At 31.3% G+C, this 27,685-nt stretch overlaps 2 protein-coding genes across 5 annotated transcripts in view; both read right to left on the bottom strand.

The window, feature by feature from the left end:
- Positions 1-254: 254 nt before the first annotated feature.
- On the bottom strand, positions 255-15,557 carry LOC126852100 (uncharacterized). 4 transcript variants are annotated; one of them, XM_050596577.1, is made up of 11 exons: positions 15,418-15,557; positions 12,354-12,506; positions 12,156-12,270; positions 11,778-11,904; positions 4,802-4,985; positions 2,788-2,905; positions 2,425-2,678; positions 1,854-2,135; positions 1,509-1,739; positions 1,126-1,266; positions 255-921 (listed from the first exon to the last, which is right to left on the bottom strand). In XM_050596577.1, exons 3-11 carry the CDS (start codon positions 12,260-12,262, stop codon positions 782-784), a joined length of 1,584 nt encoding a protein of 527 aa, XP_050452534.1. In that variant the 5' UTR covers positions 12,263-12,270; positions 12,354-12,506; positions 15,418-15,557; the 3' UTR covers positions 255-781. The 4 variants fall into 4 exon arrangements, with proteins under 4 accessions (XP_050452534.1, XP_050452535.1, XP_050452532.1 ...); XM_050596578.1 differs by lacking the exon at positions 15,418-15,557 and adding an exon at positions 14,200-15,011 and having other exon boundaries at positions 12,156-12,281; XM_050596575.1 differs by lacking the exon at positions 15,418-15,557 and adding an exon at positions 14,200-15,008.
- Positions 15,558-22,413: 6,856 nt separating this feature from the next.
- Positions 22,414-27,685, bottom strand: part of LOC126852094 (angiotensin-converting enzyme) — a 46,895-nt gene continuing 41,623 nt past the window's right edge. Inside the window, exons 12-13 of the mRNA XM_050596564.1 lie at positions 26,146-26,312; positions 22,414-23,114 (exon numbers count right to left, since the gene is read on the bottom strand). Of these exons, the coding sequence (XP_050452521.1) occupies positions 22,969-23,114; positions 26,146-26,312 (313 nt within the window). The 3' untranslated portion in view covers positions 22,414-22,968. The remainder of the gene's footprint in view (positions 23,115-26,145; positions 26,313-27,685) is intronic.

The raw sequence follows: 27,685 nt of genomic DNA, 5'->3' as shown, positions 1-27,685 counted from the left end.
AAAAATTTATAATAACATTATTAAAAATTAATAACAATGTTATAAAAAAATTAAATCTAAGAAGAAAATATTATATGTTTAATATTTTGTTCTGTGAGCAATGCGACAATATTTAATAATATAAGATTTGCTTATAATATATTAATTAAATGATTAATGTATTAATTTACGCAACATTATTTATAAACAAAGTAATTGAATAAATTACGTAAATTACGTCAATACTGAGTGAAATTGACAGATTTATCAGACAATTTATTTATGCATCTATTTATTCGTAAACAAGATAGATTGGCATCGACTATACAAATGTTTAATTCTATCTGGATAATGATAGAGTATGTCGGCACGCTGTAATTTCTCGCTCGTTATACGGGACTCTATTATTTCGCGCTTTCCACCTAATTGTGCATTCGCTCGCAATCGTAATCTAGTGCATTCTCTCTCTCTCTCTCTCTCTCTCTCTCTCTCAGTTTGACGTCATTCCGTTGAAATAGTTGATTCAGAAAGTTGCACGCTCCACTGGTTAAATTCTATCGGCGGTCATTGACAGTATGATGCTTAAACGATTTGTTTTTCTGCTTATCCACTCAGTTACAATCACGTTCAGCCTTCAAGGCTATACGTAAAGTCGGAAACCAGTTTTCACGTATTTTTCAATAGAATTATTTGTTCATAACAGATCGCGTTTTATCTAAAATTGCTTAATATTTTTCTTACGACAATATTGCACTATTAACTACAGGTGGACTTGACATGAATGTAATGAATAATGTCTTCGTCACATATCCTTGCGATTTGATAGGGGAGTGGTTTGTAAAGGTATTTCATCGTATACATGCTCCGTGTTATGGTCAAAGTTGGTCTGCAGACGTATCAGAGTTGCTGATGGTCGATCGTAATGGCTATCTTGTAATAGATCTATGATTCACAATATATATTATATATATATATATATATATATATATATATATATATATATAGATTATTTACTATCACTGTTACTATATTTAATCTATTAGATTCTTTTTACTAATTTAATAGACGCTAATTTTCTTTGTAACTGTTATGATATTGCTGCTTTTTTGCAAGTACAATAAATTTTATGAAAAAATGAAAACTTACCACGAAGATTACCGGAAATTCGCAGACCGATTGTAGCAGCGCCATTAGCATAAGTATTCAAGGACTCAATGCCGTCGACAGTCAATATCGTTTCCGGTTCCGTACTAGTAGCAAATATGGGATTCACACGAATCGGAGGTGCTAAAATCGTAAGGAAATCGGCAGATATACGTACGCGTCGGTACAAAAGAGTTGATTAGTGTACAAAGAACTAGGTGATATCGTAAGACCGATTATATAGCTTCTTCCCTAGTTATGACGGTCAAGATTATCGTCGCGGTCGTTACATGGCCAGATCGCAGGTCAAGGACATACGGATTTCACTACATATCAGAACGAAGAAGAGAATGTTGCATCGAGTGAATGTAATGCTCGATACTCACGAGGCAGGCTAGCGTTCACCACTGTGGACAATCTTCCGGTGTTCACGCTTTCGCGTTCTTGGATCTTGGTTTTCTCGTCGTCGTAAACGGCAAGACGAACGGTCTCGAACAGTTTGGAACGCATGTGGAGAACCATAACCACCGCGAGCGAGGTCAGACCGAGGGAGACGATCGCAGCCACGACGATTAGAGCGATGTCTAATGGAATTGGCGCAGATGTCTGAATGTCGTCTGTGATTGCAATAAAAAATATTTTGTTTTATAATGTAGTAGATATCGAATGCAAACGCATGGAATGTAAAGATATTTTTATATAAATTTTCCAATTATCTCTAGGAATAATACCTTTATGAACGGTTTTTACATAATTGATATTTGGTACGCTGATACTTTCGTCATTTTGTACGTGTTTGAGAAACGCATTCTTCGTTTCAAAATTTTGCCTATCTTTTTCGATGTCCCTTCTGCGTTCGGGAACGGAGACCAGTACAATTACAGGTCGAGCAGTGGTCGAAAGATTCTTTATTCGCGTTCCGTTTGTTGTTGCTTTCTGAGGAGGGATCGCGATCGAAGCAGTTGCCGGACTTGTTGTTTCCCGAATATAATTTGTGTCATTCCAACTGTCATCTACGGATATAAAATTAAATATAACATTTTACAGTATCGTTAATTTATATTATTAGTTAATTATTAAATATTAAATTAAAAAAACAATCTATTATTTACATGAGAAGGATACTATATATTAACGATTATAGATTACAGCAGTGTAATCGTTAAATGCATAAACATTATTAACAAATAATTTTTTTGTGCTCTCTAAAAGCTTGAAGAGCCATTTCTACTTTCTGTGGAAAGAACGAAGAAGAGATTGCGCAACACACAAATGCTTTCTTCGGTAAACGTATTATCTCACCTTCTGTCTGGCGCTCGGTAGTCTCATGCGGCGCCGAGATAACTTCTGTGTACTCCATGTTACTAATTTTGCGTGTTTGTACGCGTTCAGTAGTAGAGTTTTGCAAATAAGCGGGTGACGTTTGTTCGACTAAAGAGGCGTCATCCTTTGTGCATTTCCCGGTTACGGCATCGCAGTTATTGTCTCGGTTTTGACATGTGCAGTTGTTTGCGCAATCTGGACCCCATTGGCCGATCATACAATGTTCTTGGCACCTGCAGAAAAATAATCACTTTAACACTTTTGCCTTAACATATTAAATATTTCGCTGCCTTAATTTATTGGCAAAAGCTTTTGTTTATGTGAGATTTTTTAAACGCTTACTGAGGTCCTTGCAATCCTGGAGAACATTGACAAGCGCCATTTATAGGATTACAGATGTAATTTTTATCGCACTTGCATACTTTCGTACAGTATAGACCCCAGGTTCCTATAGGGCATCCTGCAAGATAAATTAATATTCAATGTTTTATAAATATATAACACTTTAATACTTATAAGAAATGATGTCTAATATATATTTATTCTATATTTTCAAAAAAAAAAAAATTAAATTATTTTAAACTACAATATCAATATATTTTACGGATATTTTAAACTATAATTTATATATATGATATATTTCTCTATAATATATTACTATGCATGGAAATTACGCTAATGATATAACGCAAATAATTAAATGTTATTGCCGAAATTAACAAGTCTCTCGAAATAGTTGTAAAATATATTTAGGAGATATTTTTACGATGAATGAGATTATCATTGCGCGAATATCTTTTATAAAGCGTTGACGTCACGATTATGTTATATGTCATGATATCGGACATTGTATCTAATCGATTCCATACCACCCACGACCTTCTTGAATGTTCATGGGAAAGTAGCGGCTTCGTAACTTCCGGGCTTCCGCAATTTTCGAAGCGCTTGCATTGACGCAACCATTGCATGCAACTTTTGCTTGTTCGATAATGCGATAAATCTATAATTTTGTTATTAATTCATTGTTTGGTCTTATTTAAAAAAAATATAAAATAATTTCGGTAAATTCAAATATTGCAAAAAGCATAAAATTAATTAATGTTAGTAAGTGTTAATATTGTATAAATAACGAAAATAATTGATTGAAATTGGTAATATGAAAAAGCAAATAGTGGTTTAAAAATCTTCTATTTATGCATTTCTAGTGCTTTAGAATAATTAACGTTTAATATATTTCTTTGTTTTATAGAAATTTTTATACCATTTGGCAAAAATGTAATATGATGTTAGTTTTAACGAGATGTGAAAATATTGCATCCTACTCATTATTATGATTTATCTGGAAATATTATTTTATACGCGCATTTTTTTTGGTAATAAAAGATCGATTAATTTTGTAGAGCGTGAAATTTCTCATTCCATGCGTTTTGTCCTTATCCGTTTTGGATTTATTCACTCTTGATATATCAATTCCGTTTCACAATCGAGTAACGCATCGTTTATTTTCTTTGCTTCAGACGCATCTTTTGAGTGGGGCTCATCTATTTCGAAATTGTCACTGAATTTATAAATAACACGGACCTTGAAAACTATCGCGGTAAGTTTATTAATTAAAATTCTTTCCGACATTTAAAATTCTTTGAAGGTCTACTACACCACACGATTTTGTATGTATATTCATAACTTTATTGCCTTGGTTTACATATATATATATCTTTTTAAATGTCACAGCAATTCATTAGCACTTAATTAGCACTGCAAATATTATTCCGTTTCGATAAATGGATGTTGTAAGTATCATCGACCAAGGAGCTTGCTTCAACGACCTTCTAAAATGTCTTTGTTGTTGTTTTTAGATATCTAAATAAATCTAAATAAATTTTGTTTTCATATTTATACTAAGATGTTACAGATGAAACCGGTGTTGCCTTAAGTAATCATATATGTCGAGTAATAGAAATTAAAGTAATGAAAATTAAATTAGTAAATTTAGAATTGCTATACAACATATAAAAGTTCTAACATTTAAAAAAGAGATGCAATGAAACTTGCATCGACAGTAGAATGAAAGAATTTCTTTATTATATATTTTTTTTTTTTTAATGTAATCTTTTTGGAAATGCACAGAAAGTAGAAAATAGTTATGATAATACATGTCATATTCACATTATAAAATATATTTTAATTAAATATAAATATAAATATAAATTATAAATAATTAAATGCAAAAGTTTTAAGTTTAAATGATTGATAATAAATGACCAAATTCAAGATGATATATCTCATAAAGAATAATGGATTAATGGACTGATTTTAATTTAATTTAACTAATGGACTGACTTTAATTTTGACTCACCATGGGCACAATCATCTCCGTGATATCCAGGATTGCATTGACATTTGTTTGGTCCGATACATACACCCATCAGACATTTTTCGCAAAACGGTAAACACCTCGCATCCGTCTCTATATCATCATGAGTAGTCAGCATTTTGTATCCCTCACAGCATTCTTTTATAGTTTTTGATTTCTTCTCCATCTGTAATACATATTTCGCATATAATATGTGTTTGCACATATTTAATAATTATATTTCAATTTAAGTACATGTAATATCAAAAGAACACTTTTCAATTGAATTGTGTTTCAAAATGTGCTTATATATTTATGATTTCGGCAATTACTAATAACTTTTTATTGTAGCGTATTAATAATTTGTTAATTTAAATATTTGATATTTACATTATTAATATGCGATAATAATACATTATTATTAAATGATATCTTGTCTTAATTTTTTTGTTTCGAGAATGCGCGCGATTTCACCGATGATTCCAATTTCAAGAAAGAATTCCAGAGATAAGACGAGCGTATTTCACTCTCTAAAGCATAAAATTCTGATCGTTAGTGAGAGTAAAAGTAAGACTGCTGCGGAATGCAGAGAGCGCATGCAATGAGAAATGAAGAGGGATCACTGGGAATAAGATGAAGAACATAGGCGCGTGAGTTCCTCCTTGCATAAGAAATTCATTTGTTCAAATCACACGTAAAAATAAAAAAAAAAAAAATATGATAGTAAATAAGAATAAAATGTAGATTGAAAAGATGGTCAAACTAGATTTCGATTTGTTTAGTTTTAGTTATTTAACATTAATAAATCATCTTTTTATTTACCTTTTTTTTATATGGCACGTTTGATACTTTATATAACATATAGCATAATATATTTTGCTGTCAGAAATATTTTTCACAAGTTTTCAACTTTTATTTTGACAGAGATTCTTTAAAATAATTTATCATTATTTTAAAAGAATGTTATTACGTGATTTTTGCTCATCGAGAATTAAATATCAAAGACTCGAGTATAAATCCTTTCTGACGTAAAAGGATATGAGCGTGAAAATCGGCGTTCACGATCATAAATTAAGACCGTCCCTTTTTCTTTTTTATATGCAAACATTATTACATTTCGCCGCCGTTCACCGCTTCTGCGGCTAAGATGCGGCGATCGTGTTGCGTGAAATTCGCCTGAAACATTGCTGCAGACCGATGTCGAACGATCGCGTTACATTTTCCGCTCTTATTTAATTATTGATGGTATTTTGCTCACGGGCAGTGCATCTTTAATGCGTATTATTATGTAGATTTTACGCGATCCAATTTTTTAATTCGACACGCCGTCAGGAAGATAATGACTTCATAGCATATTTTTAGAAATACAAACAAGATCTCTTACTCAGAGATTAATTGAATTATACGCAAATTGATTCATGTGTGTGCCTTGTTTGAACGCTTTCTTTCGCTTTCACTATTGTCGAAAAAATTTACAATCTTGATATAATATAATGTTGCAAAATTATTGTTACTCTTTATTTATGAATTTTCCGAACAATGTAAAGATGCTTTTTTAGAAATATATAAAAATAAAATACGGAATATATAACTTATGTAAGCTCAAAAAATTAATTAAACATTGAATATAAAAATAGAGATGAATTTTCTTTTTAATTTTCTTACATTAATTTCCTTAATTGAATTTTAATGTAATTGTTAAATGTAATTATTTAAAAACTTAATGAACTTAATTTTGAAAATTTGAAATGATGTTTACAAATAATTTCTCGTCAAAAAGCATTAACATCAAATAAATATTATTTTAGATTAATCAGATTTATCACTGAACATGTTTTATCTATTCTCATAAATCATTTTAAATCATAAATTTTTAAAGCAAGTTATTAGACATACTGAAAATTAACGTGGAAGTTTTTCTGCTCTTACTAAATGCCGTAACTTACATGATTAATTTGCAGAGCAAACCTTTCGATTATATAACGTGACTTTCTTTTATAAAAAAGAGATAATTAATTACAATTTTGCGTTGAGCTAAATAATGATACAATTTAATCGATATCGGAATTCCGAAATTTATAACGTCGATAGAAAAAGCAAGACAATAAACTGTATCATTATTTAACCCAGAGCAATATTGTAAGCATCATCTTAATAGTATTTGCATAATTCTATTTGATAATTTTTTTTCTCTCTTTTAAATTATGATATATTTTATTTTTTAATTATTTTATATATAATTTCCAAAAAAATGGAAATGTGCTTTATATAACGTAAAAATATATTGAATCAATTCTTATAATCATATCTTATAATCATATTACGAATTATGTACAAATATTCATAATTAAATTATATTATATTATATATTAAACATAATATATTAAATATAATATATTATATATTATATGTATATTAAATATATTATATATTTTATATTAAATATTATATAGTAGATATAACATAATTTAGACAAAAATTTGGAAAAAAATTAAAATTTTGGCAATATTGAACATTATATACAGATTAACACAGATAAATTTTTAAAAGGTAAACGCTTGTTAATATTTAGTTCAATTTACATTTATACAAAGGATTGAGTGTCTTGTCTATAAGTGTCTAATGCTCGTGCGTTATTACTTGTGCAATTCAGACGTTTTCTAGAAAACGCTAAATGACCTCGACTTGTCCAACGGTAATTCTCGCTCATTATCTTGCTCATACTTTTTATCGAACATTCCTGTTTTAATTCAACTGTTAGATGACGTTGCAACGATAAATATTAATTATATCTTGCATGCATTACAGATTATATTGCTAATAACGATTTTTTATCTTGTTTGCGTTTTCTTCATATCGTTGACGTTATTTATAATAGCTTTTATACGTTGTTTTTAAAAAATTAAAATTGCGGCTACATTATTTATTCTTCATTTTTTATAATTGATAATTAATGGTGCATTATCTCTTTTTGACTCATAATTTTATTACCGACTAATTATCTCCGTCTGTAAATCGTGCGAAATGATTGTTCATTTTTTTCAATGGCGGAAACAAACAAAATTCTCGTGGTGTTGTCCCAGAGTCTTCGCAATAATGTTACAGTTTTATCTTACAAAGCTCGCACGCTTATTAATTTTCAAGAATACACTCGATAATTAGCGAAACGATGACGACAAACGATGTCTTCACGTATAATGTATCTCGGATTCACGCCATCGTTGAAGTTCCGTTTTTATTTACATAAGCATTGCGTTATCAATTACATCGTTCCTCATACATAATCTATGTGCTACACAATGACGGCGTAACACCTGGTCGACCGTTTCAATAGTATGCTAATAAGCCGAAACCTTCCGATTGCATGATGAAATCAGAAAGAACATGCGATTCAATGAATCGATTTATAGTACGATAAATGTCAGATTGGCAAAGTTCCAATGAAAGCTATTGCGTATAATTTTTTGTAACTCTGTCATATATAAACATATATAGAATAATAACGCGACGAATGCTCTCTATAAAGTTTTAAAATAGGTAATACAACAATTGATACTATTTACATTTAATTTAATGCTCAATAAATTGAGATGAATCGTTAATAAGATTAGCACGTTTCGCTAATTATGTGCGCATTACGCAAATCAATTTTTAGATTTCTTACGTAAAAGGGAAAATGATCAATCAAATTTTAGTTGATGCCTTTATTTCTAATGTACATCTTTCATAATATCATAACACGTTTATATCTCTTTTTAATTTTATTAAGTGAAGCGAAGATGAAGCTATATATATTAAATAAAATTTTCTATAATAATATAATAAAAGGGGGATTATTTCCTTTTTGCTTACAAAATAATTTATTCGTGATTTTGTTCATTATATTTCACATGTATTTATTAAAACATATAATAATTATTCGTTTATTTTCTTTTTGGATTTGTCAATAGTCGCATTAGTTTACTAAATGCTTACTTTATTAAATGTACATTAACAAAATGGACTGCAATTTTTCATATATATAGATCTTTTTTTTTTATAAATTTGTTATACAGAAATAAGCATCATGTCTATCACAATTCAAAAAAAAGGTACACTACTTTCAAAATAACACGCTAATTTTAGTAGCGTGCATGACATACTATCGATATAATGACGAAATATCTTTTTTTCTCATAAACTGCACGAAATAAGTCCATTGTCCACATAATAAGCAGCGCGCAAATATCTCACGTACATATACGTGAACCTTACTTTGCATTATCTTATATTTTGTATGCGCGAGTTCGTAACGCGGGAATGCCTCGCACGGTATTTTCCATTTTAAGTTTGATCGTTCTCTTCAACTTTGATATAATACATAGTGGTACGACATGCCGATTACGAAACATTCTACAAGCAAGATCATTTTACTTCCGGTTAATTCCTCGCGAATCTTCGAACACGCACAAATTTTAAAGCCGGACTGGGCCTCGTTAATCTAATTGACAGACGGGCGATTTGTTTGACTGTCATAGAATTCTGAGAAAGCGCGAGTTTCTCTCGTATAACTTTACAAATTGCAATGCTAAATTATAAATAGATAAAATTCAATTGAAATTCTTAAAAATGACTCTTCGTATATTTAATTTAATAATATAATAAATTGCTACAGGTTATAAAAAAAATTTTTATATAAATGAGTTCCAAAAATTCTAAGGATAAATTCTCCAATTTCTCTTTCTCTCTCTTTTATATATATATTATTTTACATAATTTTTTACTTGATTGAATATTTATGTATATTTATCTATTTAATTTATGTAAGAATTACGGATTTGCGTGATTTTCTTTTTAAAATGAAGTTTTTGATCTTATAATTTTCAGCTCCTTAGATACAAATATTTTTATTTCATAGATAGTCAAATATGATAATATTTCTTTCTAGGGAGAAATGGACATTACACATGAGATATATATATTTTTTCAAACATATTGATATTTAAACTCACTAAATTTATATTTTTATAAGCATTTTATCTGCTACTAATTCCGAAACGCTTGACACATGATCAATTTGCGATGACACATATTTTCTTACATATTAACTATATTTATTATTTGCTGCATTTCTGTTTGCACGACATATGTCACATCTCATCGTCGTTAAACATCGCACTCATTTTTATGCAACATGTTATCGAATGTTCAAGCAGTATAAATTAACGAGAGATATTGCCTTTATTAATTAATCCACGTCGCGGTAAGTCGTACGATAATTAAAGCGATGTCGGGATCTGACGTCGATCTTTCGTTAAATTATAAGCAGGTCTGGTCGTTGAACACATACTTGCATTTTCTACGAAATACAATCAATCGTGTAAATGTAATTTCTTAGATGCCGTTTGATTATCTTCTTATTTATCACGCGATTAAAGATGCGTATTCTTTGAAAAAAAGTTATATTGCGCGAAAAATATATACATTTTTTTTTATATTTTTCGAAAAATTGTCTTATTACCGCGTGGAAATTGAAGATCTGGAAGATGATATCTGTAGATCACGAAAATGATATATGCATCCATTTACGATGTGTCAAGTTAATCGTCTCGCAAATTGTCGACTTCCGGCGTTTCCTTTCTCGAGGTGCCGCGAAAAGTCGTGCGAAATCTTTTTCAACTAATGGCCCTCTTCTCGATCGTTTCGTAATCCCGAGACAGGACAGGTTCCTCCTTCTTTCGGCACGATTTGTTAATTCCGCATTTCACAGAGCGTAATTATAGCTGCAACTCCTCTTCTCGATCTCGTTCCAACGCTCACATAGCATGTGTGTTTTCTTTTTATTTATTTACTTAATCAGACTGCCGCTAATAATACAGACTTTCTCTGCGATAAGTTCGAACCGCAAGAGCGAGAAAGATGGGGAACAAGGATGTGCGTGTGACGAGAGAAAGACGGAGAGTAAGATTTTCCGCAAAAGCGGAAAAGAATAGGCAGGTTGTTTTGTTGCATTGTGTATATATGGGGCGTTACACGATTTACCGCATAGATACCCGCATAAGTGTCCGCCACGCGAAGTATTTGTCGTGTCTGCAGGCCGATCGTTTTCCATTCGCGCTGCTTGGGGAACGACACTTTTCCGTAACGAGAAGTGGAAATGAGAGTTTACGTAACTCGTATTGCGGCGCAATATAGCTGTCATTAGAATAAATTATAGATCTATTGTTTAGCGAGTGTGTCCTTTCTTTCGACAATTTTATTTTAATTTTGTTGATCGTGACAATGTTATTGTATGTCATGTCTTTTATATTTTGTGCATAGAAATTTTAAGTTATCGATTTTATTTAGATCAAATTATAAAGACAATATTAATTTTTGAATGAAGCAATTCTTTTTTGCCTGTTGTACGCTAAAAATTGCTGTGAAAACAATTTTATGACAAACTCTTTTGTTGTGAAAGATTAGTATATTTTCCTATCCCTTTGAACAACCTGGGAAAATGGCTCTTTTCCACGAGCCATAGCGTAGCGAGAGCTTGCGAAACTTATGCTATCGTCATCATAGATTTCACTGATGAAGGATAAAATTAGCAAGTCTTTATCTACTGTAGATATTTGCATTAGGCATAAATTCATGTATTTTTATCCGTACCAAACATTCTCTTCACACAAATAAGCTTTTTTGTTACTCATAACATCTTTAATAAATTTCTTTTAAATTTGTTAATATAGCTAAATCAAAATATATTATTTTTATAAATAATTTATAAATTTAGAAGAAAAAAATAATTGGAAAATAAATAAGTTTATAACAAAGTTAATTATGCCACCAATATGCTTCTGAATGTATATCGAGAAAATTACTGATTAGCGTAATAATTGATTTATATATGAATGTAAATAATGCTCAATAACGAGAAATATTTTGTATCTCATGTAAATGATGGAATATTAAATTAAAATAAAAAGAGAAGAGAGTTAGCAATAAAATTAGGACTCACCTTTATACGGTATCGTTGTCGTAGCTCGGTCCGTGTCTTGGGACATCTTGGGGGAATTTGTAGGCACCAAGTGAATGTGTTGACTATGACTGGTTCGGTGTAAGTCTCGTACGATGTTACTGTATAACTGTAATATATGATTAATTAGTTATCGACTAGTCCCGCAATTCCCTTACCGAGCTTGCAGCGGTATGCAGCGGTGACAAGGTACGCGCATAATAATGATATGTGGCGTATTACGCATGCCGGCTGCATTGTCAAGGCTTTTAGGTGAAGGTCTCTCTTTAAAAATATGTATATAAAATAGATTCTATAATATTAACAAAAATAAAAATTATCACATTTTTGTTTAATTGTCATATTTTGTGGGATACTAACTTTTCAACCCTTGAACACACGTGGTCCCCAGTGAACGAGCTGGAAAGAGACACCGTCTCAAAGATCATGATCAGAATGAAGATCCACAAAATCTCCGAGAAATTCATTTCAAGATCTAGAAAAAATCTACTTTCTAAATATTTCTTTTATACAATTTGTATGAACATATTTTAAGCAAGATTATTATAATTTACTTACTACTATTAGTACAATATAAGTATTTGAGTTTCGTGTTTCAAATACAATTTTTTCAGATTAACCTACATCGAAAGAATTGTAATAGTTGACGTTGTTTGAGTAAAAGTGACATTTCCATCTTCTCGTATATCATTAGCCAGACGGAAGAAAAAACTGTAGAAAGTATCATGTTACGGTCAATATAATATAAGACAAAAAAAAAGAATACGTAATATAAATTAATTTATATGCGTATGCAAAAAAAAAAAATATATATATATATATATATATATATATATATATAAATTACTAACTATATAAATTATAATATATAATAACTTGAAAAAAGAGGCGATATTATTGTATTAATAATTATTAGACATTCATACAGAATATGAACGGAAATGATTATCGCAATTGCTCCCTCCAAAAAGATCCTCTCTGAGAGGAAGTATTAACTGTGACTCCATTTGGTCGATCGTGGTTTGATACAAGTGTGATATTCAATATTAAATATACATCAAGTATGAATATCAAAGTGTAACAAGGGTAATACAGAATATTGCATTACAAATTGGACCACTAAATAAGCAAAATCAATATCCGCTATGAGAGAGAATATTTCGAATTTGAATTTTATGTTAATTTTCTTGATAATTTAATTATTTAATCATTATCTATTTGACATTATTAAGAGAGAGAGAGAGAGAGAGAGAGATCCGGTGTTTAGCAATATTATTATTTATATTCTTTATAGTAAAACATAATTTACATAATATACAGTATTTATAGAAAAAATATATAATAAGAGATTATATTATATAATTTTTTCTAATTATATCATATTACTAGATAATTATTTTTATTTGTTATTATTTATAATATCTAATTGCTAACACTAAAGATGTATCCATTTGTAAAAATATCGCGAGAGAAATAAAAACGTTGCTAATTAGTTGATTAGAATAACTGCTACAATATGTTAATTCGATCAACTAACTTTAACTAGTCGACATCAAGAGTTTGAACATCAGGAAATTTCATACGTGGCATATAGCACAACTTTTTTTCTTTATAATTCAGTGCGAGATAGACAAGATGTTGACGTCGTTTATTCAAACGCGTCGACCAGCTGTTTAGTCGTGAGAATTCCCTTTTCTATTTGGAAATATTACGACAATCAGTTCTAGTAATTCAAAAGAAAGTATCTCGATCGACTATTTTAGAGTATGATGTACAGTGTATAATGTACAGAATATAATATACAAAAAATTCAACCGCGATTAAATAATTTGCAATAATTACCTAAATTTTTAGATCAAGAATATATGAGGATGCATTATCTTATATGTAAGACTAATTCAGATAAAATACAGATGCTAATTAATTTTGTCGATGTTGCTTTTACTTACATTATCTTTTACCGAAAAGTTTTACGAATGCGTTTATATAATTATAATTAGTACGATTATGTATGTAAAAGGTAATAATTTTAATTAAAAAAAAAACTATTTTCACAATTCACACACAGAATAAAGACAGTCAATACGTTCTCTTTGTACGCAAAGGGGAAAAGATATCATATTATCACTATTTTGGCATGTATCGCCGGTATGCGGGTTAATATCAGCGGCTATCTATGTGTGAAGTTAAATCATACTCAGTCATACTATTCTTTTCTCTAATGAAACATTGCAAATTTATTTTGTTATTCTCTATTATGGAATTATAATAATTTATATATACTTAAAAAAATTTGTTTAATTAAAATTGTGATTGAAATTATCATATAATGTATTATATAGAATAATGTATTATAATATAATTCACACAACATAAAAAATAATTCTCTATTTTTTTTACTTACTTTATCTACTGCAGTTTTTGATTCAATCCGTGTAATTCCTTAAATGTTGTATTACTTTTACGTTAGTTTCAACGCATTACGTTCTCCGCAATTTTTATTAAAAACATAATGTGCCATTTAAAATAAAAATTAAATTATGTTTTCACTATATTTCTTTTTAACACAAAATAACGAGTTAGATAAGATAGAACACCATGTTGCCCATACTTAAAAATTTATAGGAGATATACACTTCTCTTTTCGCGTTATATATCTTTTGTAAAATTCAAAGAGATGAATTCAAAGGGATTCGTGATACGAATGTGAATTACGAACTACTCTTTATGTCATGAAAATTCCGTATCATCTTGCAAATGCACACAGACATGTATTTTTATGACGTTTTTACCACTCGAGACTTGCAAGGGCCAAGCCTTCGCTCCGGGAAATGTCACTGTCGCTTTCACAGAACGATTCGCAACTGGTCCCAGGTTTGTAACGAGCAATTGGCGTCGTCGGCACTCGGAATGCACTTGTGGCACAATGAACTCCGACCCTCCGACAATGACAACCACGACGACAATGATCATGCCAACGAGGAATTGAGGGAAGGGCGCGTTCAGGGGCGGAGGTCGTATGGGTCCTCATTCCCGAAGCAAGGAGAGAGAGGGTGTGGTACCATCATGCTGGTACTTTAGCTAGCAAAGCAACGAGGATATCCTGCAGAGACATTGACATTGCGCTCAACAAAAGTGCTATTGCAAATACTAATAGAAGAGCATGACAACAATAGAAGAACGTGAGATCGATATTACATATAAAGAAATGAATTAGTTAATCGAGCGACACCAAGTTCGAGAGCGTGAAAATGCGAATCGATGACGAATGACGAAATATTCAAGCTGTGTTCTTGAAAAAGTAGGCTACTGAAACAGAAATCGACTTCTCTTACGCCATATCCAAGTTAGCAAAAAGAGAGTTTCCATATATCACGAAACACAAGCAACAAGCGCAGTATGAGAAAACTTGCGTTATTCCATAATATGAATTTATTATTGAATAAATATACGTTATAAACATATATAATGTAACTTTGCGGCATTTATTGCATAAATCAAAATCAAAACGCATTATTATACATTATCATTTGCAATTTATAATCTATATTTATTCCATAGTTAACTGTTATTATACATTATTTACATTTGCTTGCATAATTTGTAAATTAATAATACTTACATTTTTGTAATGCATTTCTTCTTGCAGTATAATAGTTTCGTTTGTAGCCTGATGTCTCGGATATAGATGGAATTGCTCTCACGTTAAAAAAAAATTGAAATAGATGCGCGAAAGCCGGAGTTTAAAGTTTAAAGTTGTCTGTCGGAATAGCCGAGAGCAGGCAGACTCGTAATGAGATGATTGGAAGAGCAATTCACTGTGTTCCCTCTTGTTCTCGCAACACGCAATAGATCGTACTATGGTTAGATTCTCGCTCAAAGCATCGTTTAATCCCGTAATGCTGCACAACATCCTGCTAAATACAGTAATTAATAATTATGGTAGAATGTTTCATTTTGAGATCAGTATCGTTTGTGTTTCAAAAATTAATTTAATAGTTGTAATAAAAAAAAAAAAAAAATTAGCCTTGGCATGATTTTATTTGTTAATATATATTGAGAGTATACTACTATTTAAAAAAAATTTAATGCACCGTTAAGTGCTATTTATATACTTGGTTTTAAAATAATATATATAAATGTTTAATCATTTTTTTATATTAATTTTGTAAAATAAATATAAGTCTGTAGAAAATGTAATGCTGGTGCTACTATTAATTTTATATCGATTATTTATGTTTCTTTTAAATTATAACATTTGACTGTCTTAACGAATGCGAAATTTGCGGGAGCAATTATGTATATTGACGAACATTCGTCTTATTGATCAGTTATTATCAGCGAATGAAATTGTCGATCGTCTTTCCGCGATATTATAATTAAGCGCAGCGATTTATTGGCAATGAATAATCGAAGAGAGAAAATGAGGCCGCTCCAGAACTATGGACTCGCCCGTGGCATTTAAATCTACTTAACTTCTTTTCGTCCTTGCATCTAAAGTGAATAAGCGAGCTGCCGCCGAGGTAAAAAGTAATCGTTATAAATAACATCTATTTGCTTTTCTTATTCGACTTTTTGTTTTATAAGGTACGTGCAAACAGCGAAATTTTTTGCACCGTTTGAACGTACCTTAAAAATGTGATCAACAATATTATCGATTATTATTAATTGATAATTGTTTATAAAATAATTATATCGAAAAGAACTGTTCATAAACATTGACAATGTTTGCGGATGTATATCTTAAAAAATAAATACCGATATTAGACGGTTATTGATTTTACGAATAATACAAAGACGGCGAAATTATTGCATGGGAAAGACTTGGACACTCGCTTCGATGAATTTATGCAATTCTGCATTCGCTTTGGGAGCCGCCTCTATGAGATTTTGATTGCGAATCGACAGAACGGCGCGCGGAACAACGGAGTTGCATAATGATTACGTTAATATATCGTGTTGTCTAATGCTCCTCCCGGTTGAACGTTGATCGGAAAACGTTCAATTCATGCAGAGTGCGTTGCGAGAAACGCGATTTGGATACAGGAAATAGAAAGTAGTCGGTTCGCAGAAATTTATAAAAAATATTATCAAAATAAAGAGAACAAAATTCCCAATCAAAAAGCGTAACTCTCTTATTATTAGACATCTCTTGCGGCGCAATAACACTTTCAAAGTTTCATTACCAGTAATAAAATCACAATTACTGTGTATTATAATAAATCATACGGATGGATTGATCCTAATGATAAAGATTGGAAAACATTTTTTGTCAATAATATAGTGCTATGATATGTGCAATATATTTGTATGTATTTAAGAGCGTTATAAACCGATAAAAAATTACTTTATTTTTATCATTTGTGAGTTTTATTACATTTGCTCATTAATTAATCGATATTTATATTTATTATTTCAATAAATTACGAGAAAAATAAAAATTGAAAAGTAAATTGAAATGAAGAAAAAATAACTTTTCACGACACAGAAATGTGTATGAAAAGAATTCTTGAATATATTGAAATATTGAAAATATTTTAATAAAAGTCGGACCGCGCGTTATATTTTTAACGCGTTTATTTCAGGACAAGCAATAAGATTAATATCAGGCTATATATAATAAAAATATTTAGTATGATAATAATTATGATTTAATATTGAAAGAATATATGTACGCAGCTCTCTATCAAGAATTATTAAGGAAATACATTTCATTTTTAGTGAAAGAGAGCGCGTTTAAGAATCGCGTTAAGAACCGCGTTTTCGACAGTAAACGTACTTGAAACACGATTCCGCGATTATTTTATAATTTGAATATATTAAGGTTGATTTTCTTTTTTGCAACATGTTTTATTAAAACAAGAAGTAGAAATTCCCTTATAACGAGTATGTTATTAGCCTTGAGTTTGGCAAGTTAGTATCTGGAAAATATATTGGGCGGAGAGTTTACAGAACTATACACTTGTTACATTATCTATTTGATTTGACTTAAGATTTTTACGATTTTTGCAACATGTAAAGTATGAATATTTTGTCTTATAATTTTATTTTTCTTATAGTAATTCTATTGATTAATATAGGAAATTATGTAAATATATAATTTTTTTATATTATATATAATATTTTTATAATTTATATAAAAATAATTTGTATAAAAAAAAAATCATAACATGTATATAAGTTCTCTGATAAGTTCTCTACTGAAATTGATAATTTTTCTAATTATATTAATTATATTGAAAGAAATTCAGTATACTTAAAAAAAAACAATGGTTCATTGAAATTGATTCACAATTAGATATGCATTTTTGGCATCACATGAATCACATCAACATGAATCGTTGAATTAATCAATGATGCAATCGTGCGAGGCAGTGACATTGGTGCCGCTCTATGTCTCGCGTTGCGTAAGGCCGAGCATTGTTTCGTTGGAACAGGACTAATTATAATTACCTTCATTATAAGTCGAGTAATGGCAAATATTATTCTGGGATATCGTTGACCCCGAGTTCGTTTCGCAGACGTAATAATCTTTACGATCACCGTAACGATCTCGGTGCAGCTCGTTTCTCAAAAGCTCACCTTTTAAAAGCTGGAAAACCTTCATTATCTTTCGCTATTTGTCATGACGTCAACTGTAATGCAATGTTTTCTCAAGAGAACCGGCCAAATAAAAATAATCATCAATGATCATCATTTGTAACGTCAAAATTTTTTGATGCTAATTTAATCTTTTAACAATGATGATGTGCGATGATATTATAAATAGATAGATATTAATATTAGTATAACAAAAGACTCGTGCATTTGTTGTAGAATTTGATGCAATTTAATAAATCTATTAAAATAATTTCATATTTTTGAATAGATAATCTTTTGATAGTAACATGACAAGACGTGTGCCAATGTTATTCTGTACACATACCTTTCTTAAAATTCTTAAGCACATAAAATCGCATAAAAGCACATAATAGATATTAAAAAATTATGTTTTGATTGATTTTTATGTACATGAAAACATAGCAGTGGGTCGCCAAATATCTAATAGAAAGTTAAAGCCATTTTAGATAGCAAATTTTTATCGGATAGATTAAACCGGTTATATATGCTAATTAGATTTATACGCATCAATACGCACATATTTAAGAGTTAGATGAGCCAGTATCTCTTTTAATTTATATTTATCATTTAATCTCTTTGAGCTTGATCGCTTTCACCGATAGTTTCGAAATGTCTGACAACTCCCCAAGCACGTGCCCAAGTACTTTATGCATGATCGATTTCGTTCGATATTCGGTCCATCTCGTGTCGTCTGTCTTGAACCGATTGCATATATAATTCTACATATTCCATACATGACGTAACCGATTCCTCGGACCATCAGCATCTACTTCAGCTCGCCGATTGCTCAACGCGATGAACGCAAATACGAAGCATTCATTTTTTTGCTATCTATAAAATATGCATCTGTATCAATGACGTCGTATCGGCAAAAGAAAGGGAAAGAGGATACCAAACCATTTTTGGGATCACTTTCACGCACAATTTCGAAACGGATGATTTCGTCGAGAGAATCTGGTCAAGAGGTCCCTACAATTAAAATGATTACATCCGATTCCGGTTGGCTGGCGAAATTGCGCGCCTCTTTTTTTCTCTCTCTCTCTCTCTCTTTCTCTTTCTCTTTCTCTTTCTCTTTCCCCGATTTTGGCTGATCACCGATATACATAATCGGCGTGATCGTATCGCGCCAGCTAAATCCAACATAAAACTGTGCGTGCGACCGACGGTGAAAGTGGTCGAGAGTGGCGTCCAGTCAGCCGGCTCGCATTGTGCGTCTCGCAGACATTTCGCGGAAAGGCACAACTTCCCGGTCTTCCGATTATGCAACAGGTCGGACCAGTTTTGGGGCAGATCGCCAAATCGTCCCCATGGGCGTCGACTGACCATCCGTTTCGGACCGGTTTTCATCTCGGAACGATTTATGATCGGTCCCCAGAAGCATCTCTCATCAAGCCTTATCCATCAATATTGCTTAATCCTAACATTATCACCCGGAGAGAAACTTCTTTCGTCAAATGTCTTTTTTCATCAAATGTATCCTTCACCTATCACCACTTTGTCATTCTGTTGCGAAAGTAGAAGTTACAAAAAAAAAAAGAGAAAAGAAAAATAATTTAAGTAATCGACAGCGTCTCTGTTATAACATTTTGATCATTGATAATTAAAATTATAAAACTTTAACAATTTAATACTTGAAAATATATAGTAATAAAAATATAAATTATTTTCTCTTTTTTTTCTCTCTTTGTTTTCGTTTATGAAAATTATCACTAAATCTTTTCAAAGCCACTGTATTATATGGTATTCATTTAATATCCGATCTTAAATTGAAAACAAAATCGAAATACGAATGAAATTATGAGACTTGATATATTTTGGTAACTGACGCCTATGGCGTTATGTATTCCTTACAATCTACTCGATTTCTCGCTTTCAGATTAATACTGGCAGATATGTATCAAATGGAATATAAACCATTTTTGAACGCAACGTTACCGAGGTAATGTATAGTGCGCATCTCATGAAGTAATACTTTACTCACGTTAAGTAAGAATTTCAAAACAATTTCATAATAGAAACTTAGAATAACACGATACTTAATTGTGAAGCAATCTACGATTTCATAACAACATAAATCAATTCGGATAGCTAGATTCCATGGATTTTACTTTTTTTTTATGTTCGTCAATTTCCGTATTTAAAACTATCGTGATCAAGAGCGAATTAAAATCGCGGATCGATATGCGTTTTATTTGCGGTTAATGGAATCGCATATCTTCTCTTCGACAGGAAGCGAAATGGCTTCTGGCGCAAGTTATTTCCGAATTACATAAGAAATTATTGTACGCTATATAATTAATTCTCAATAATTTAATCGGTCGTTGCGAAAATATATGAGAAGTTTATCTTTACTATGTCAATATATTAAGACAACAGTTTTCTCATACTTCAATAACTCATGTCAATTGATGTAGAAAATATTACAATTATTCGTTAACACTATAAACTTGAAACTTAGCGTGATTAAACTTGATAAAATCGAAAATGTTTAAAAATTTAAAATCTTTTTTGTAATAAAACATGTAAAATATGTATATAATAAAACGTAAAAGAAATAAATGAAGGAAAAATTAATATAACTTTTTCAGCATGTTACACTTGTAAAATAGAAAATATTAATTAATTATGAAAACTATGCAAGTCCAATTTACATAAATTCTATGAATTTAAAAATACAGTTTAATTGTAATTAGGAAATCTACGTGATGAAGAGCAGAGAAAAGTAGCTTATAAGCTGCATTGTTAAGTTTGCAGTTATGTAGCGAATCCGTATTATAATCAAATATTCCGTTTTCGTCTTCGCGATAAGTATATGCGTTACGTACGAAAAGTGATAAGATCAGGAATATTTCCGGTTGCGCTCGATGAAATACCACGTTGCACGTTCGATGATGCAAGCATTTCTTTTTCCTTCGCAGTCGATTTCCGCGTCTTCTCCTTACGCAAGGCGGGCGGACCACTTTCTGGACAGAGACCACCTTTGTGCAATTACGTTTTAGTGACGTGCCTTTGCAAACAATAATGGCATCTCTTGTCACTACTCGTGAAAGCTGCCGTCCTGCGCGTCGACATACATTACAATAAAAAATCGAATGGAAATGACCGTAAAACAAAAGCATTTAATAGAATAATAATAATAATAATAATAATAATAATAATAATAATAATAATAATAATAGAAGCGCCGAACTTATTGTTGTATGATTTTTTATTCGAATAATATTTATATCTAATTTTGCGTTTATAATTTTGAGAAAAATAAATATTATTTTTGCAAAGATGTTATATTAAAACTCTAAATTTTATGTACAGTTTATTAATTAAATTATGATGGCTAAAATTTTTTTCTGAATTTATTAATGAAATTTTTGGAGTTGTTGGTATAATTTTAATTTACTCAACATTATTAAAATTTGTAATATTTTGATATACTATTTACTGTATAATATATGTCAAATAACAGATTGATCCTAAATATATAATTACCTACATGTTATTAACAAAATAAAGCAAAAATAATAAAAGATTGTTTTTTTGTATTGACAATCTGCGAATTTGTTAAAAAAGTACGAGTTGTCTAATGAGGGCGAGAAAAGATATGTACAATAAGATGATGAAGGATAAAGCAGTTCGATTGAATTTAAAGGTAATTTGACAGCAGAAGCGCGATTTCACTTGGTACGATTTCGCCGACTTTCAATTACGCAAGATAAGGGAGCTGTCCGATATACAGGCTTTGTTGTCAAACAATTCCTTTGCGTCAATTGAAGAATATCATATTTCTATCGAATAAAATCCCTTCTTTCGACGGACGCGAAAGTAAAGGTTCCAGTTAACGAGTTCTTTCTTTATGCGATAGTTGCGAGATTTGATAAAAAAAAATTCGTTTGTTGAGAAAAGATATTTGGATACCTGACGATATTAAGGTTTATAACTTGGCCTTGTAAGGATATTGGAAGAATCGGAATACATTCACGTTTCGCAAATGCTTAAAAAATAAAATTGTTCGTAAAAGTGCTGTAATACAAACAGTGGGCATTTACAACAAAGGGACATACATTTATTTTGCTTGTCAACAGTGAAGTTAATAATTACAGGATGTGAATCATGAGCTACTCAAGTGTATAAAATGATTTATGCACTTACATTCATGCACGACACATACAATATTTTTTTCCATGCACGCTTTACATATTGTATATATATATAATCGTAAAATAAAAATCTATGTCCCTACGTACAACATCTCATAATTAATAGTGCATTATATTTAGGATAAAATATATACTTTTTAAAAATATTGAGTTTTTGCACTATGCACTTTAGCGCATTTGTTGGCAGTAATAATCATTATTTTCTTATTAACTTTCTTAATTAAATAATATTTGAGTGTATAATTTAATTATTTTTGTTCAAAATTTTTCGACAGCAATCTTATAGAATTATGATTATGCGATTTGGTATAACTTGGCAGATTGACAATGTGTAGCGAGTTCTTTTACTTATTTTATTATTATTAATGCTCGATAATTTATTAGGTGAGTCAATGCACTTAATAGAGCATTGATACTGCCCAAAGTGTCATGATTCCTGTTGTGATCCAAGATGCGTAAATCGATGTAGAACCACCATTGTAAAAACCACTACCGTAGACTTGCAGGCCTGCAGTTTCTATGCTCCTCTTGCAAAAGTCTCCGTCTGTAACAGGTTACAGATTACATTGAATTGCATAATTGCTTCAAGACTTATGAATCAAGGATGGTTCTTTGCAAATAACAAATATTTTACACGAATTTTTGTTTCATGATCGATTAGTCAAAGCCTCTTCTCTAGCAATTAATAAAATACAACAAAACGTATTTTTAATACAACGTAAACAAACATATTTAATATGTTTGCTTACGTTATAATAAATAATATCGTGGTATTCCTTAGGAATAGACTTTGTTATAGAGATCGAGCGATCGTTTGCTGATGGCAAAAAGAAAGAAAATAAACCGCTCTATAAAATCCCGTAATCGAGATCGACAGGAACAAAAACAGAACCTTGCGGCGAGTAAAGGGAGAGGCAGTCAATCTCCCTTTCCTTTCGTAACTTTTGTTTCTTCAGTTTTGCGGATATTCATCAAATTCATCGACTGAATCACGTGTGTCGTTCCGCTTGATTCGTTCATACATTAAAAACGCTCGTATCGATCTTACGTCTCATCGGATAATGGTTTTTTCCCGCGTATATATACAGTTTAGTCTCATTGTGACTACAGCGGAAAGTATGAAGTAAGGCTACTTAATAGTAACACGTTTCTTTTGTTATCTTACATCGTGCACAATGAGATATTGTTTCATTCATTTAGTATGACGTATTAACGCGGTTTTTTTTATAAATGTCATGGTTGCGCTTGAGAAATTAGCGATCTTTCTTGTGATTATAAGTATTATTGGAAAAATTTAATAACATCAATCTCTTCGAGTGAAATATGATAGGATAATTGGTAATACACGATTATATAGATTGAGTTCATAGAATATTGATTCCTTTGAAGAGATAGAATAATCTCACTTTTAATTATGTACAGCTATACTTTTGCAGAACGTGTATAGAGAACGAATTATTTAAGATAAATTATAGTCTGTGTACTTTTACTCTTTTTGACGTATGTAACGAACGTATGTAACGTGTAGTTGTATATAAGTCTCGCATATATATATATATATATATATATATATATATATATATATATATATATTTTTTTTTTTTTTTTCTATCAAAATCATCTTTGAAAAGGAAGCTCTTTTTGGCATGACTAAATGTTTGTTGTTCAAAATAAATGCAGATTTATGCGCCATTTCTCTCATATTTTGTCGGTTATTTTCGTTAAAAATATTGACAGCACAAGCACGGACAAATTATGTAAGAAGAACTGTAAGTGTCCAAGTTACTCTCAAATTCAGGTTAAGCTAACGATACTAACATTGCCTGTATAACCGCTGCAATAAGGTAAAACGAACTTCTGCAATGCAAATTGGTTATTCTCAAACAACTCTCTAACATTACGTTGTGTCTTTTCACCTACTGCAACTGGACATGACGAATATATTTACCATGGCTAATCCGTCTTCTCATTTCGTGATTTGCATTTTCTTTACGATGTGCATAAAGAGGAAGTTCATAATTTTAAACTTTTTAAAGATCGAGATGTGTACATCTCGATTTCAAGACAATTCTCTTCCCCCATATCTTTCGACAAAATATTTATTTCCTGTTGGGGACTAATTCTGTCCAACTAGATCAACAATGTAATCAGCGATATCATTACATAATATTACGTACGCGCAACGCTATAAACTCGAACGATTTCTCGATCCGGTTCAATCACGCGTGCTAGTTCCTGATTGACCGCGTGAACGCGATGTTCGCTCTCACGCGAGAAGAGAGACGGCGATGTATGTGCGATGGCAAGAGAAGGTGAGAAGGGAAAGAGAGACCGCTTTTATAATATCGGCGTGCATGTGCGAATCACGGCTTCCCTTCGCGAGAACAGATGCATCGGAGAACTATTACGATCGGCGCAACTTGTACTCGATCGAAACCAGAGTGCCAGTCGGTCGTCGAACGTGAATGTCTCACGACTCTCTCGTTTAACTCTCCCCTTTCTTCTCCTCGCGTCCTTTATCCCTGCCGCTTTGTTTATATTCTTTCCTAGCTCTCTTTTGCTGCCTCTCCTCGTTTCGCTTTCGCAATATTGTTAGTCCCACGGGGCCAGCAATTTTACAATCGGGTCCCCCGAGGTCGAATCGCGCCGCTTTTACGTTCCATCGCGGAAATAGAGCGAACATTTCCTACCGTTGTAATGAAAAAAAGAAACCGTCTATACGATAAACTAGAAAGCCTTCTGGTCAAATAATTCGCGTTGCTCGCATTCACCTTCCATCGACGCTGCAGTTACGTATGTTTTTTTTTTCTTTTTTGGGGCGAATTAAATTTCTTACGATGGATATCGTTTTCGTTATCGTCACGCTTTAATTTTACCGAAATTCTTGCCCGTTTCACTTTCGTTTCCTGGAGACATTCTTTAATTTATAACGTTTAACACGTAACACACACACATATACATACGTTTTACTTTATTTTCGAGAATTCATAACTTATTCCGCTCCAAGTGCTCCGCAATGTGCTTTCGAAATGCATCAACGTAATTTATGGGATAAGCGCGATGTGCTCGTATGTGTATATACATATCCGAGTTTTCTCTCTCTCTCTCTCTCTCTCTCTCTCTCTCTCTCCTATGTAATCGTTTTTATATAACGTTTGTCGGTGACCGGCGTTAAAAATTTGGCAAGATGTATGTTCTGCTAGGTGCAAGACGTTAATCTCAATAATTTCGTCGTACATCAGATATCGTAATTCACAGTCAAATGTCGTCATACAATGAACATTTGTAGCATTTACCGCTAAGTAGCACGTGGGAACTGCAACCTTCAATCTGTTACGGTAGGAAATTGCATAATTTATAGCAAGTTACGTCGAAAGGTACCGGGTCGCACTACGACGGTTCTACATGTCAATCGATCTCTGCGTCCGCGAAATCCGATTATAAATATAAATAATTGTTAATTATAATTGAAAATATTGCGCGCGTAGAATATATCGCTGTGAATCACAATATAAAGAGTATTGCAGTGATCGAAATATAAACGTATAAACTTAAATAAGTAATATGTTTCTTACCGTATGACCAGCCGACCACTTCACCCGTTCTCAAATTCTCGGTCCTTAACCAGTCTTCCAACGGCCGGAAGTATTCCCTAAGAGCGGATCCGTCTAATCTGAACTCACCAGTGGCTTCCCGGAGCGTTTCCTGCCATGGGATGGACGAACCCTTTTCCATCAATCTCCTATATGAACAATACATTTGCTTCATTACTCGAGTTCTTAATATAATTGAATATTATTGTTAATATAAGAATATATATATATATATATATATATATATATATATATATAAACTTCTTTGTTATAAAATTTCTACATTATTAAATCTCGATAACAATTTTATTATAGAGTGTGGAGCGCAACTTTAATTTAAAAAAGTTGCTAAAATTATTAGTAATCTTTGCTGAACTACATTTGATAAAGGTATCTGGAACTGTATTTGAAATATTGTTAGGTAAAGAAAGCATCATAGATTGCGCCATTGAAAAAAATATTACGCATCATAGAATCCGGTAAAATGATTACATAAAGGCTAATCTCAAGTGATTTGCAGGTGGATATTATTCAACAAGCGCGTATAGTGTGGCGCTACGAGCTATTTATGGCTCGACATTCTTTCATTGTAAACGTGTTTCTCGCACAGAATGCTTCTCGCAAATATATCCGGAGAAGGAGAGAGAAAAAAAAGCATAAGATTGCAAATATATGAAATCGTGATAGCAAAGTGATGCGTAGCACGTGATGCATAATGAGAAATGTAATGGCGTGCAATTTTATAACTTCAGTTCCACAATTTTCTATCGGGATATTTATCTCTAGTAATCTGTATTTGCTATGTAGTAATTCCTACTCTGATATGCTACAATTCGTTTGTCCGGTAAACCGTTTCCACTGCGATTTCAATCTGCATAGACGATTTATTTTGCGTTATGACAACGCGGAATGTTACCGGGAAATTTATTATATTTCGCCGCTGTTTAAAATTCTAGAAAAGAATTTATATCAATATCAATATCATATTTTTGACAGTTACGAGCTGTTTAATTGACTTTGTTAGCTACATTATTATCTTGTACGATTTATATTTCGCTTTATTTTGCACATTTGATCTTTTTCTTTGGTAATACTTTTAATTCTCATCTAATTATTAAAAATAGTACAAAAAATAAGAAATGTATTATAAAGTTTTTGCAATTAATATTCCCTATTTTTATTTCCTTTACAATATGTAGAATACAATAAACACAAATAATAAAGCATCTTTTGATATATGCGCTTAATATTTTAATTTTAAATATAGACCACAATTTAAAAATGATGTCGTATTTACAGATTAAATATTCAAATATTTTTTATTCTTGCTGGTATATTTTTTATTTTCTCTGTGAAATAAAAATATAATTCTCTGGAATAGTAAAGAAAAACGTAAAAAGCTACTATATATTTCTGCTTTCTATTTCGCTGCATTTCCTTTAATCATAAAACGTAAATTTAATTAAAGGAGCGAGGCAATAATTAATCTTAAAAGAAGATGAAAGATGAAACGCAAATGAAT

Source organism: Cataglyphis hispanica, chromosome 9 (genome assembly GCF_021464435.1).
Source record: "Cataglyphis hispanica isolate Lineage 1 chromosome 9, ULB_Chis1_1.0, whole genome shotgun sequence".
Classification (NCBI taxonomy): domain Eukaryota; kingdom Metazoa; phylum Arthropoda; class Insecta; order Hymenoptera; family Formicidae; genus Cataglyphis; species Cataglyphis hispanica.
Note: the sequence above shows the minus strand (reverse complement) of the source record. Positions and strands in the feature narration are given on the sequence as shown.

Coding starts and splice junctions, on each gene's coding strand:
- LOC126852100 (XM_050596577.1), bottom strand. CDS start 12,262: ATGAATTTCTCGGAGATTTTGTGGATCTTCATTCTGATCATGATCTTT. Junction 2,906..4,801: donor CGGAGATGATTGTGCCCATG/GTGAGTCAAAAT, acceptor TTTATCTTGCAG/GATGCCCTATAGGAACCTGG. Junction 2,136..2,424: donor TACCGAGCGCCAGACAGAAG/GTGAGATAATAC, acceptor TTATATCCGTAG/ATGACAGTTGGAATGACACA.